Raw genomic sequence first — 15,259 nt, forward strand, 5'->3', positions numbered from 1 at the left:
AACCAGAAGAAAGTTAACGCAGTCTAGAACATACGTTATATAACGAGGGTGGTTTTTTAACCATCCTTGGAAAGACGATCGGTTTCTTCAACATGTATAGTCTTTGTCGTCATATTGAGCCGAAAAAGAGTGTTTCAAAATAATAATAATAATTTAGAGTTTACATACCAGACGGTGACATACTAGATGCGCCCATTAACATAAAACTGAAAACAGTTGCATAAAATGTCAACCTAGATACATAGTAATGCAGTTTCTCCAATAGACTTGCAAAGCAAACAAATCATGAAACAATTTGTTCCAAGGAGCACAAAAAGTTTTCCCAAAGAACACAACATATTTTTGATGAGAATGCTCTGCTAACAAAAATTACGAAAATGGGAAAAAGACCCGGCTATAATCAAAATGAGATCAGCAAAAATATTGCATACTGTTTAATATCACAAATGATATATCTGAAGCTAGAAAACAATAATACTATAACTGCAATACAAAACAACTCTCTTTGTTCTAGATAAATTTCTAGTCTTTTCCCGAACTGGATCATCTACTCACAAAATGTTGAACATACAACCTTTTGAATACATGCTGACAAAATGATCTACACACTGCACTGAGAATCTTTGCCAAAAAAAACCTAAAATTTACTTAAATATCAACCTGCAAAAAAAAAAAAAACAAATCGAAGTACAAATAAGATTTGGTGATTAGTAAGAAGACTTCAGCTCATATTACACGGTAGGGTTTTTTCCACATAAGCGACCTTTCAATGAGGTGATGATATTATGAAAACCACTTTCAAATGATTATTACTTCAGAAACCACCTTCGAAGGGGTTCCGATTGCAATCAACCACTTTGACCTATTTTCTAATAAAATTTCAACTGAAATTCCCAATATACCCTTAAACACACGTGCCTGGCACGTGGCATGTCTTCTTAACCAAATCTAGTGCCTGACTCGTGTTTTAAGGGTATTTTGGGAATTCAGTTGAATTTCATCAGAAAATAGGACAAGGTGATTGATTGCAGTCGGAACCCCCCTTTAAAAGTGGTTTTTGCATAAATTGAACTTTGATATTGGTTTTCGTATAATCCTCCTATTTGAAGGGTGGTTTCTATTGAAAAAAAAAATCTATACATTATCAATTATTAATTTTTGCATAAATTGAATTTTGAAACTGGTTTCTGTATAATCCTCCAATTATAAGGGTCGTTTCTATGAAAACCCCCTATACATTATCAGTTATTAATTTACTATGCAAAAGGAATTACCTAAGAAATATATGCATAAAAAGCAGAGACGTGATAGATTTGAAAAGAAAGGAAATGAGTTTACTTAAACATTTATTTAAGAAGTGTATGCTATTTGGCATGAAGCTTAATCTTTTTCTCTTGTACTGAAGTGTATGGTTCAGCAAGAATCTTGTCCTCGTAGTCACTCAGGAAGCAATCTTAATGGCAACTTCATTTTCATCATCTACAATACATTTATTGCTCATATTGAGACTACAGTTATTCCTATTTTTCTCATCATCAGCACAAATCACAGCTCCAAATTCTACCTCTGATATTCTCACAACTATCTTTAGGCCTCAAATGGGTTGTGATGAACCTATATAAACTGCTGCTAGCATCTACTTGCTATGGATAACTAGTCATTACATATTGAGCCTACATCAAAGTTCTCTTGCCTAACATTATTCTAAAGATAGGGAGATTAGTATGACAACCCCTCCTACAAGCAAAAGAAGTGTGAGACCATGTGAACAAAGCTCGCTGAGCAGCTTTAGTCTTGATTTTTTTTTTTTTTTTTTGCAGCCATTGGTATTTAGGTTGGGTGATTCTTGAAATGAAACTTTTTTTTTTTTTTTTTTTTTTGCAGCCATTGGTATTTAGGTTGGGTGATTCTTGAAATGAAATCTGAGGTGGACGCTGAAGGGTAATTGTACCCAGGTAGCCTAAACTCCTAGATATGGATAGGGTGGTTTACAGGTTTAGGGCAGTTCCTGTTATCCACAAAAGATTAGTTGCATAAAATTCTCACTTAGGAATCTTTGAGAACCAAATCCACGTGCTAAAAAAATAACATAGACACACTTCGCAAGTAAGAATATATAGGGGCCTAGAAAAGGAAGCCATTAAGCATACATTCAGAAAATAGTAAGCAACTACGAGAATTTTGTAGGTAAGATGTGAGCATGTGTACGCTAACTGAAATTCATGTATAAAATTACATAAAATTGTCACAATGATCAAAGACAATCCAACTAAGGCTGCAAAAGCAATCTATTTTTTCACAGATTCGATAATCCAACATATGAACAGGTAAGAAAAATTTGATGAGAATAATGTACAGCATATGGACCTGGTAATATCCACAAGTTGTGTTGGGTACCACATACAGACCATATAATGGTATTCGGAATTTTCAAAAACCTAATTCCACCCCCCGCCACAAAAAAAAAAAAGTGGGAAACACACACACACAAAAAAAATTTAAAAAAAAACAAGAACCGGATAGCTGAGGGTTCTTCTCTGGCACTAAGAAGTATGGAATCAAAAGTGGGGAAAAACTCTATCATTGGCGAGAAGAATGTAAATGGATACATGGATTTCTTTCAAACAATTCACACATTTGGTGTAGCCCCACAAAATTATGTTTAAGCATATGAACATCAAAAAATAGGAAATAGCAACTTACAAGCACCACTCTCATGCAAAAGTATTTTGACTTGTGATCACTAGCTGATGTAACAAGTAACCTGAACCAACCTAGTTGAAGGGGAAAGTAGCAGAAAGAACAGAAAAGTTAGACTATCTTCCAAACCATACATGTGTATGGTTCACACATGCACATAAAAAAGGAAACAGCACAGCTAAGAATAACTTACAAAAATTACTTCTTTGCTAAAGACTCCGACTTGTGCTCGCTTCCTGACGTAACAACATAACCCGGTCCAATCTAGTTTTATGGAAAATTAAAAGAAAAAACAGAACAATTAGACAAACTTCAAAGAAATAAAATGAAAAACAAGAAGCAAGCACTTAATAAGATAGTTGCTGTTAGGAGCAAATATTTATCACGTTCAAATCTTAAAATACCTGAACAACCTATCCCAAACAGAACTTTTCAGTAATGGTCTATATATTAATTAAGAGCTGATAAACTGGTTCCAAAGCTGTTTTAGATTCAAATAATTTTTTTGAATAAGAGTTATATTAGTAAAAGCTATAAAATCTAGAAGAAAATATATGATAGAAAAATAAAAATAAAGGATTTTTAAATCTCAAACTGTCATGTTAAAATTGAAGTTCTATATTAATTAATTTATATTAAAATTGATCTCTTTTTATGTCTAAATATTCATTACTAAATAATCCATTCAAAAAACATATCATAATTACATAAAAATAACACTTTTATTTTGTAATTATAGAACCATGTGGTTGAAGTGATGTGATTCAACCCAAGCAAGCAACAAGTGTTTTACCACTTATTTTCTTATAATTTAAGTAATTATAAACTCAATATTTCACATGTTTACGATGCAACTAAAATATTTCACATATTAAAGTAATTACTTCTAGTAGAATACTTCTAGCAAAACATCTGAGAAACAACAACCACTAAACGCATCCAGGTTAACACAAAGAGAAGGAATAAACAATTCAAACTTGGCCGAACTATTGATATGTAATACCTTCATGGATATAGGTTTCCATGTTTTTGGTGGTTTCAGAAGTCTCAATGATTCCGGATCAAAATATCTGATTTCATATACTGGCAAGGTTTTAAATGTCGGTTATCGGGGATTTATCGGACGGTCAAAATCCTTATCGGATAGCGGAAATCGGGGATAAGCAAGGTTTTAAATATCGGATATCGGGGAAATATCGGATGGCCAAAATTCATATCGGATTGCGGATATCGGGGAAATATCGGGGATATGTGCTAAATATCGGAATGCCATAATGAATGTTTGCATACATAGTATAATGCATTAAAATATAATCTCAACATATCTAATGAAATTTAAGCATACAAAATATGAATAATATATGTTTAGGATCACTAATCAACCTTCTAAAACAAACAAAAGTGCAAAGCAACGTTACAACATTCGATCTGCTTTTTTTAGAGCAAAATGTCATTTGATAAAATGGGAAAATCTTGATATCTCGCCCAAAAATTCCAAACACGGTATATTACTTTGCAACAAGCTATATAAAAAGATATATTGGTCCACATATCGGCTAATATATCGGCCATATCGGGGATTTATCACTCAAAATAGCCAAAAAGCGGTAAAGGATATTTAAAGACCATATCGGTTGCGGCAAGCCCTGTAAAAGGATATATTGGGGGATATATCGGGCCATGTCGGGGATATTTAAAACAATGGGGATAAGTAGTATTTATCGGAGTAATATACTAGCAAATAATAAACAAACATAAGCTTGAAAAAAATATAATGTTAGTCAAAATGGAATAATAAACAAGCAAATAATAAGATAACATCAAGAATGAAAAACCATCTACGCATCTACATAATTATTGTTTAATCATGAGATTTATAAACTAACTTACTAAGTTGATATTTAGTAGTTATGAGCCATTATCAATATCCATAAACAAACATTAGCTAATTACCAATCAACCAAGTTCTAAAAGCAACAAATATCTCATAATTTGTAAACATTCAAAGAGCAAATTCAAAAAAAAGTAAAAGCTCTCAAATCCTACTTATCGGCCGATAAAGCCGATATTTAGAGCCTACTTATCGGCCGATAAGTGTCTTTATCGCCGATAACTCGCCGATAAACTTCAAAAAACGATAACCGATTAAAAATCCTACTTATCCTAGCGGAAAGCTCCCAAATCCGATAACTCGGCGATAATATCGGATTATCGGCCGATATTTAAAACCATGTATACTGGCATCTTAAGAAAGTTACAAATAATAATAATATTCATTTTTTAAATAAAATAAGTAGAGGATATATGGGATAACTTTTCATAACCGCTGTAAATTGTAAAAATCATATATAACATGATAGCTGATATCCAGTAACTAAAAACAATGTAATATTTCAATTAATAAATTATTTTATACTTCAAACAAAAAAGAAATTCCCATGTGCACTTCTATGTTTATACTCTTCTTAGCAATTTTACATTTTTTTCTAGTTATCAACATGGGCCCAAGCTTAGATTACATGTGGCTCGAATTCGACCAGTTAGTAAACCAACTATATATCTACAAACTTTGTATTATTGTCCGGATCTGATTTATTGTTTTTGTACCAACTCCAGTAGGATTATCTGATTCAAGTCAAACTGGTTAATTTGAAGCCATGGGTACCGTATCAGGCTTTATCTTGATAAACTCGAAGCAGAAGTACTTAGAGCCCTAACTACCATGGAAATTATGTGTACACAGTTACCTGGCATTCACGTTAGATGGAGAGAAGGCTCTCCAAACAAAAGCGTGAAAAGATCAGTCAAGACAATAACAACATAAAAGGGCAGGTCAATTAATCTTTAAGAGTGTATCAGGGACCTGAGCCTTTAATTTATCCCTGAAAAGGTTTGACCATTGCTTCGGGTGAGCAGCAGTGGTTCCCTACTTATGTCGTTAAAACTTTCCAGAAACTTACCTATAAATGATTGACCTCATTAAGATCAATTGGTCTTCTGACCCTTAGTATTTCAAGTGCATGCAAGTGGAGCAGGTGTTTTGACTTGTATGGTTAACTATCTGCTATAATAGAAAGGAAAAAAGGCATTGTGCACAACCTAGCAGCACCCAATTATATTCAGCAGTAGAGAGCATATGGAGATGCTCGAGAGTGAGCAACACCTACAAGTTAGGAAGAAAACCTGACAGTCTTTTAAAATAACACGCTCTTGAAGCTGCACGTTGCTGCAAATAATGGAACCTTGAATCAAACACCCATCTTCTACAGTGACATGGTTCATCACAACAGAATTAACAATCTGTAATTTCAAAGAAATTTGACATTAAACTAATTAAAAAAATAGTAAGTTTGACCAGTACTATGAACTGAGATCAGCATTAATAATCATAATGAAGTGCTAAACACAATATTTTCCAGCTCATCATGTATCTAAGTGCTACCTTTACGTTTGAACCAATTCTGCAGTGGCGACCAATGACAGATCGTTTTACACTGCACTTGTCACCCAATGTTGAACATTCTGCGAGCATGCAGTGCGGCCCAACCTAAACCATCAAGATGATAAATAATTATACACGGCAAGGGAAAAAATTATAAACATCTACTAAAAGAACTAAACTGTCATTTCAAGAAAGAAAATGTGTGATGAAAAATTAATAAAATGCTTAATCAAGAAGGAGAAAAAGATGATAATCTCAAGAAACACCAAATAATTGTATGTCAAATTGAAATTATACGAACTCAAGTAGTGAAAATCAAGCAGCAAGCAAAATGAAAATCCTCGTAGGCAAATTGAAATGTATGGTCCATATCATTTAACCAAGGAATAACCTTCTGAAAAATGGCAGTATATAATTGAACTAGGCCAATTATGCATAATTTTTTTTTAGAATTAATGGGTACATTTTACAGGGTGTACATAGTTAGATAATTATAACTAGGCAATAAACACAGGATATAGATTTTTCTTATCTCTTCCCAAAAGATTCAAATACTCGAAATTCACCAGAAACAAAAATGTTTAATAATGATAAACAAACACAAGAAGATGCGTCTAGATACACACTTTAATAAGGAAAAGTATAAATGTTTATCTCACAGTAGTTTTAGATCCAAGCTCTGCTGATGGATGAACAATATTGTTTTGTGGAGAGAAAGAATAACCAGAAAGGTGACTAGCATCTCCAATAACCTACATTTAGATGATAAACCATAATGCCAAGTGAATCAAAATGAAAAATAATAAACTAAAAGGAGAAGAAAGCATAAGAGGTCCATATCTTACATCACGATTGATATCACTGAAAGCTTGAATAGAATTTAAACGAACACAGTACTTGCTTTTGTTAGCGATATAAGCACAGCATTTATGTGTTCTTTGAGCAGAGTCTGATCCATTAGGAGCCAAGACATTTTCTTGAAAAGCAGAGGGAGCAATCTCTCGGTGTTGGGAAAGCCATACCAAGTTGTTCTGAGAAGAAAGTGTGCCATTCCAAACATCTTGTCCATTCTGTCCTCCATTTGTTGAGACTTGAGATCTCTGACACAGATTTTAAGTACTCAATTATTTAGGATGACAAAATTAACTGTGAATCATAGGCATAAATACCACTTATCATACCAGCTGGGTCCTCACTAAATATGGCAGTACATCATGTCTTATGCTATGAAACATGTCCTTTTGATCCAAAACCTCTTGCAAAATGCTCCTGTTAAACAATTTTCATCAATAATGCATCAGAAGCATTTACAACATACGTGAGAGAAAAAGAAGCAAAAGAGGGGAAAATAAGATTTCATAGATAATAAATAATGTCAAACCTTTTAAATGCATACATATGAGCATCCATGAGATCAGCACGAATTTCCATCTGTACACCCAATAATTTTGTTTGGTTAGAAATTGGTTTATCATGTGGATGGGCAAAGTCACATGACAATCACCAAGAGATCAGACACAACTATCAATCTGGTTTGAAAATTTTCATTCTTTCTCCAATAATACCAGGACCATCTCAAATAGCCCTAATAATTTAATCAATCTGGTTTAAAATTCTCAATCAGATGCATCTACTTATCCTTCTTGCACCAATAAGTTAATCATATGGCCCTAGTGAACTGTTTTTACAAGTTAAACCAAATTTAAAAAAAGGAGTAGACCTACAGGTTTGCATCAAATAACCTGTTTTTTCGTTTTATTTATGCTTCTCGTACATGTCTGATCTATGTCAAAGTATGAAGAAAGATAACTTGTCTGCCCTATTGTTTGATCATCCACTCTCAGTGAACCTCTCAATACAAGTTTTGATTTAACCATTAAATTATATATATATATATATAAGGAGGCACCATAGATTCAATCTGGATGCACCTTCAAAACTACATTATATGCAATCAATTTACTTGATCCGCTTCGTTCATTTCAATCTATATGTTTTGGATGGTATATAAAATAAACAATTAGGCATATTGGATTATACTTACTCATGCATCAAGTGATTGTAAAATTAATAGTTTTATGAGAATACAACTAAAGAGACGATGAAAAATATGTGTTAGAAGTACTGAAACATCATGATTTTTACAATCACTTGATGCATGAGTAAATATAATCCAATATGCCTAATTTTTCATTTTATATACCATCCAAAACATATACATCGAAATGAACAGAGTGGATCAAGTAAATTGATTGCATATAACGTAATTTTGAAGGTGCATTCTTAGATTCAATCTAAGGTGGCTCCTTAGAATCATATTTTCCTATATAAAATTGATTGCATATAACATAATTTTGACGATCCGCTCTATTTATCATGATTAAAATATCTTAAAATATAGAAAAAAATCACCAAGGAAGAAAGAGTTAAAAATAATAATAATATAAAAAATAATAAAAATAAAAATACTAATAAATTTTTTATATATAGTTATATTTGTATATATTTTTGAAAAATAAATTGATCAAAAGACTTGAAAAGTATTTGAAATAAAGAGTTAGCATGTTCTTTTTAAAAATTTAGTTTATATATATAGAGAGAGAGAGAGAGAGAAAAAAATGAGTTACCAAGAGACAGAGGTAGTGAGACCCACAACTTTGATGTGACAAGTCGGGCAGGCCTTACCACAAGCTCATTTCTCGGTAGCTCATTTAGATAAATGAGCCACACCTCATACACATTATTTCCGCATATATATATAGGTAGAAAATAGAACAGACCTTATCTAGAACTGATGCTGCACTCCTATTTTTTGCATTCAATAATAAAATAAGTGGAACCCTCAAGATAAAAAGGTAATCCACAGTTCTTCTGTTTCTCTTTGAAGACAAAAAAATTAAACTCCTAAACAATAATTACTCTCTTAAAATGATTGAACCTGACTCAAAGTAAAGTTGTTCAAATCAACAAGTTTCCAGCATAATATATGGCAGCAATTTGCAATAAAATAAAAAATAATAGAAATTCAAAAAATTTGAAAAGAAATTTAAATTTTGTCCAAAATTAACTTCTAACTGATTTAGTCTATCTAGGTATTAGTCAGTGTACCATTGGTTACAGTTAGTTCGAAAATGATATCCCATTCCTTACTTTCTGTGCTGATTGAGAGAAACTATTAACATCTAAACTGAGACAACCGTCATTTTATCATGTACATGATCAAAAAGTCTTACACCTAATTCCCTAAATAATAGCTAAGACAATGTAGATTAACACAGACTACAACATCCAATATATGTTTGATAGTATAAACTGTCAATGAACTTTCAATTTGGATTAGCATGACCCATTATACCCATCCATCCCACAAGAATCCTAGCACGAAGGGACTTGCTCCCATCTAAAAACAAATCCAGAATAGATTTCAATATTGATAGTCCATAGTTCAAATCCAACATCTAGAAACAATAAAATTCGAGATTGTCCTACTTCAACTATTCAGACGAAGTGGAAGCCTCATTGCTCAGAAGGCTTCACAGTTGTTTTAATGATTTAAAGTAAACATACCACCTTAATTTGAAACTACGTTTTTTTTTAGGTTCTGGCTTTCAGTATCATAGTACCCAACACGACCGTCAAATAGTTTGTGAACTTGGCCATGATACTGGATTTAGCATAATGAAGTTTCCAGATACTCGCATGTATTTGTCAGGTAAGGGAATCGAGTTAGAGCCCAACTGATAGAAGACTCTCTGAGCTGCCTGGATTTGTTGTGAACATCAATAAGAGACTATTCATAAGAATATAAAAATTAAAAATATCTAAATAATGTTTACAAGATGAGTTGTTAAAATGCAATTTTCCTTTTCTATAGTATGCTTTTTATTTTTAAGATTCAACTGATGTCAATTTGTTATCATGATGAAAAGAAAGAGTAAAAGTTATACAAAAAGGCCTTATTATGAAGATGTTTTTCATAATTCTTGCATGTTAAGAAACCATGGATGACTTTGAAATTTTCCCAGACAGTGATAAAAATTACAAATGAAAAAACAAAATTGTTAGAACGACCCTTATATTGTGACAGGTAAACAGAAAATTATATGCATAACCTTTATGGGAAAAAAAACAAAAGACATTAGACAGCAATCATACCTGTCCAACAGCCTGAAGTATGCTCTTTTGCACCCGAATATCTTTATGAATCTCAGCACCTAGATTTAGGGGACTTAATGAGAAACAAAAACAAATGCCTAGTTAGAAAATACATGACAGTTCCAAGAAGCAAAACCTGCTGCTAGATGTAACAAAAATTGCTTCGTGGGATCCAACCCCACAATATTATGCCTGGCTGGTTTTTTTGCTTTGTCCTTCCCACCAGAGGATCCAGTCTCAGCAGGTCCACTGACAGGAGTATTACACAGTAGGGCAGTAACTGCTGCACCATTTCTTCTATGAGTAGCTGCCACAGCACCAGGTGGCACATCAGAGACAAGGTCACCACTCACTATCTACAAAGAATATGAAATTCATTACAAGAAAATTTTTAATCTTTAGAGGTAAATTGAGCTCTGAAGGTTGAATTCTTTCACCAGAACATCATTTGCAGTTAGATGATGGGCCACAGCCCGTAATGCACCAGCAGTTCCAACATCCTCAGGGACCGCAGCCACCTACAGTAAGAGCAAATGAGCAATAGATCGATTTTCATTCTTTTCAACAACCAAACCAACTTATAATCTAATGAGAACATAAGCAACATCATGAAACACAGGGATGATTAAACATATGGAAACAAACAAAATAAAAACATGCAATTCTTAGATTGCGTATACCTCCAAAATCTACAAGATATTGAAAAATACTAACTTCAAATCATTTCAAATATCACAGATCAACTTTGTTTTATGACAAACTAGTATCATGCACGTGCTTTGCACGTGAATGTACATGTTTTAAGTTTTGAATTTTTTATTAAATAGTAAAACTATGTGTTAATAAATAAAATCGTATAATAAGATTGCTTAAAAGGAAATCTATTAATTAATTATTATCATGTTGTTATTGTAATTGAATTATTTTCTTATAATGATCGCCCAGTGTTAACATTTTTTTAAATAAGTCCCCAATCTAAAATTGTTCTTAAATAAAACTGCCAATTCTATACGTTCTCTTAAATATGCCCCTCCAACTTGGAAGTTATTAACTTAACTCTAAATTAACTAAGTTACATTAATCTTGCTAGTTTTTTCATGATGTTCCCTAAATAGTTATGCTTGATACCTGTAACATATTGTAATAGTTACTTCTCATTATAATTACTTAATAGGGTAAATTACACTAAACCCTTATGAACTTTCAGCCCATATGAACTTTCAAAATTATACTAAACCCCTAATGAATTTTCTACTTCAAAGAAGACCCCCAGTAACCTTCTAAATTTTGCAAATAACCCCTATAAATTCGAACTAGAAAATGGCATAAAAAGGTATTTTGAAAATTAGTGGGGGTTTGATGTAATTTATCTAAAAGATATTGAGGGCTTTCTACAAAAGTTATTAGGGGTTTAGTGTGATTTCGAAAGTTTATAGGGTTTATTTACTGCAAAATGCTAAAAGTTCATAGGGGTTTACTGGAATTTACCTTATATAATATTATGATTTTTGTTCAAGTAATACTATTAAAATAATTATACTATCTATATTCGATAAAATATTTGTCTAATTTAATTTTTTTAGCTATGCTCTTAAAAAAATTAGTACTATAAATATTTTATAAATTTTTATTATACTCTCACTAACAATTAATAGTACTATTATTAATATTAACTAATTTTTTTAAGAAAGGTTAGCTTTCAATCATTATCAAGTACAAATTATTGAGTATGAGGTAATAATCTTTGAGAAAATACTATAAAAATAATAGTACTTTATTTATTTAATTATATAATAATAAATAAATAGTGCAAGTCATAACTTATGTGATATTATTAAAATAATTACATTATTTATGTGATTCAAATTTTATTCTATTTATTTTATTGCTCATTGAACTATAGTATAATTCTTAATAGTATTTAGTAATATATTATTCTATTTATACAATTATTTTAATTATTTTATTATAATTCATAAATAATTATTATAATAATTTAATTGGTTACCACTAATAATCGTGTATACTTATTTCATAAATTATCTTATTTAAACAATTAATAGTTATATTATTATTGATAATTATAATTATTTAGAAAGATGAGAAAGTGCATAACTAATAAGAGGTCATATTTATTTAATGAAATATTAATTAGAGATAATGGTATAATTAGAATTTATCAAAATTTGAGAGGGTAAAGAAGGAAATTAAAAGTTTTAACACCCCAATCCTCTTCTTATAGTAGTATAGATATAGAAGAATTACATATTCACTCCCCCATAACCCACCAACCCAAACTGCAATCCAGTTTGTGTATAATTTAGGGTGCGTTTACAATGTTGACTGCCAAAACTAGTCTCGAGCAACACAAAAAATAGATGATGCATGTTTTCAAAATAGACTTAATTTTGAGTTTTCAAGCATTACATTATGGCTTTAAAGGTTGGAAATCGAAAGTTTAGCACAATAAAAACTATAATCACGTATTTCAATTTGTTATAATCCTTTTCCTCACGTGTATTTGGTGTATCTTCACAAAACACTTAGCAAACTGATTTTCAAGAACACAGGAAACTCTACTAACAGTTAACCATTTCAACAAACACCTGGTCTGCAATCCTAATTGAAGATGCCCAACTCCAGAAAAGAAAAAAGGACAAACTCTAGAGCCCAAGAATATATTCTAATCAAGATTCATTCCAAATCCAACTTTAAATCAAACCTCAACATGAAGCCGATCAACATAGGCGCTGGAGATCCACCCACCAACGCGGAGAGCAGCATCAGATCCCTCCACAACCTAAAAAGAGCAGAGACAAATCAAAACGCTAATTCATCAAGAAATTAACTTTAAGCAAGAATCCATCAAAGAAGAACTAGGAGCTTACGACGATGAGATCTTTGAGGTTGCTGGCTTCGAGGAGCTCGAGGACGTAGGAGAGCACGGGGCGGTTCGCTACAGGGAGCAGCGGTTTTGGTACTTCCTGCAATTGAAACCAACTGGAAATCAGATTGAATTGAATTGAAAAGAGAAGAAATGAGAAAGGGTCAGGAGATTGATGGAGGACATTGGAGATTAGAGGGGCGAGGTTTTTGGAGTAGCCGCCGGCGAGGACGACTACTTGGAAATCCATTTTCTCGGTGATTCTCTGGCTTCTGATGTTGCTACGGTTTTAAATTTTGTTTAGGGTTTTGGGGACATTAAGGATTTGGGGATGTTGGGAGTTTACAGTCGCGGACAAGGACGGGAGTTGGACGAGAGAAGCACAGGGTTTGGCTTTTTCTTTTTTTTGGGATTTTTTTGGTTTTTTTTCTTAAATAAGGACAATTTTACTGACAAAAAAAATTCCAGTACTTAAATTATGAAAATGGACCACTTAAGATTTATTTACAAAAATCAACCCACTTTTAGTTATAGTAACAACTGTATGTTGAATTGGGAAGTCTCCGGATCGAAGTTGGGCTTCAGCACGAGGATCATCATGCTGTGCTAAGATTTTCCCTCAACGAAAAAAAATAATTGTGCGCAAAAAATTATCTGATTTATTAATTATTCTCCACCGAATATAAGGGGTTGTCAATCCTAAATAGTTTTAAAGGTGTGAAAAAGGATATATGTGATTGCATTTAGCAAAGTTTTTTTTCTATGTTATTTAAAAGCTCCCAAATAATCAAGCCAAGTACTTTAAGGTCATGTGTAAAAACCACATACTGTGTCCTAACTTTTCACTTTCTCGAAACATTCGACCTTCCCTCTACAATAAACTTTTGCGCGATCTTACTACTGCACCCTAATGCTACTAGTTATAGTTTGCTCGTAGTACTCTTCTCTACATTCTATGTTATTCTAAGTGTGTAGACCCGAAGCTGCAATCGAAAAGACGAAGAAAACAGTCAGAAGAGTGTGCAGTCGACCGCAGTGGCAGATCCGATCGACCGCGTGCACTGCAGGAAACTGAGAAGAAACTTTCGCTCTGGCCGGTCGACCGGAGTGGTCTCTGCGGTCGACCGAGATCGTGCACGAGACCCTGTAGGATTTCGTCGTTCTGACCGGTCGACCGACTTTGGTAAAGCGGTCGACCACGACGCAGATTCCATGTTTCCTATTTTATTTAGGAATCCTGTTTGGCTGGGGTTTGTTATAAATACCCAAACGTTTTTAGGGTTTGTAAGACACGAAAAAGAGAGCTTTTTGACTGCAAAAAAGAGAGAGAATCTCAGAGAGATAAAACCCTAGTTTGAGAGCTTGTATTCTTCTTCAATTAATAAAAGAGATTGTGTGGTGTGGCTCCCGAGGACGTAGGCACGTTGCCGAACCTCGTTAAATCTGTGTGTTCGTCTCCTTTACTATTTTTGTAAGGTTGGATCTTTATTTGTGGTATTATTCCTACTTTCCTACTTTCAACACAAGGTCCGGAAGGGCAAGGATTCGATTGATTGTTTCGAATCCCCAACAACTGGTATCAGAGCTTCGTTCAGCAATTTGTGTGAGAGCCATGACAGAGGAAATCAAATCTAAGATTGAGAAGTTTGACGGTTCAGACTTCATCTACTGGAAGTCGCAGATGGAGGACTATCTGTACCAGAAGGACTTGTATCGCCCGCTGATGGGCAAGGAAAATGGGCAGAAGAAAGAGGAGTCAGATGGTGATTGGGAGGTACTGGATAGGAAGGCTCTAGGACAAATCCGGTTGTCGTTCGCCAAATCAGTAGCCCATAATATTCTGAAGGAGAAGACGACGGTGGGGCTTATGGAAGCGCTCGCGAAGATGTACGAGCAACCGTCGGCAGCAAACAAGGTGCATCTAGTCAAAACTCTCTTCAACCTCAAGATGGCTGAAGGATGGTCCTTCACGATGCACCTCAGCGAGTTCAACATAATTGTTGATCAACTTATCTTTATGGACATCATGTTCAATGACGAAGTGCAGGCCCTTCTACTACTATCGCAGTTGTCGGATA

At 33.4% G+C, this 15,259-nt stretch overlaps 1 protein-coding gene across 6 annotated transcripts; it reads right to left on the reverse strand.

The window, feature by feature from the left end:
- Window positions 1-397: 397 nt before the first annotated feature.
- On the reverse strand, window positions 398-13,579 carry LOC109827362 (translation initiation factor eIF-2B subunit gamma). 6 transcript variants are annotated; one of them, XR_002243408.1, is made up of 15 exons: window positions 13,366-13,579; window positions 13,186-13,281; window positions 13,020-13,097; window positions 10,735-10,815; window positions 10,434-10,653; window positions 10,298-10,356; window positions 7,524-7,573; window positions 7,324-7,411; window positions 6,988-7,242; window positions 6,802-6,894; window positions 6,143-6,247; window positions 5,868-5,926; window positions 2,894-2,964; window positions 2,704-2,774; window positions 398-660 (listed from the first exon to the last, which is right to left on the reverse strand). XR_002243408.1 is itself a non-coding variant. In XM_020394359.1 (15 exons), the coding sequence occupies exons 1-14, from the start codon at window positions 13,429-13,431 to the stop codon at window positions 2,715-2,717; spliced, it is 1,365 nt and encodes a 454-aa protein (XP_020249948.1). In that variant the 5' UTR covers window positions 13,432-13,579; the 3' UTR covers window positions 398-660; window positions 2,704-2,714. The 6 variants fall into 6 exon arrangements, 4 of the variants coding, with proteins under 4 accessions (XP_020249948.1, XP_020249946.1, XP_020249950.1 ...); XR_002243407.1 differs by having other exon boundaries at window positions 5,884-6,000; XM_020394359.1 differs by having other exon boundaries at window positions 5,884-5,926.
- Window positions 13,580-15,259: the final 1,680 nt, after the last annotated feature.

This window comes from Asparagus officinalis, unplaced genomic scaffold, assembly GCF_001876935.1.
Source record: "Asparagus officinalis unplaced genomic scaffold, Aspof.V1 AsparagusV1_Un162, whole genome shotgun sequence".
NCBI lineage: Eukaryota > Viridiplantae > Streptophyta > Magnoliopsida > Asparagales > Asparagaceae > Asparagus > Asparagus officinalis.

What these genes read in the sequence shown, in the direction of transcription:
- LOC109827362 (XM_020394357.1), bottom strand. Translation starts at nt 13,431, where the DNA reads ATGGATTTCCAAGTAGTCGTCCTCGCCGGCGGCTACTCCAAAAACCTC. An exon ending in TACTTCAGGCTGTTGGACAG is followed by an intron (nt 7,574 to 10,297) that starts GTATGATTGCTG and finishes TTGGGTGTACAG; the next exon opens with ATGGAAATTCGTGCTGATCT. An exon ending in TTAGCAAAGAAGTAATTTTT is followed by an intron (nt 2,775 to 2,893) that starts GTAAGTTATTCT and finishes CCCTTCAACTAG; the next exon opens with GTTGGTTCAGGTTACTTGTT.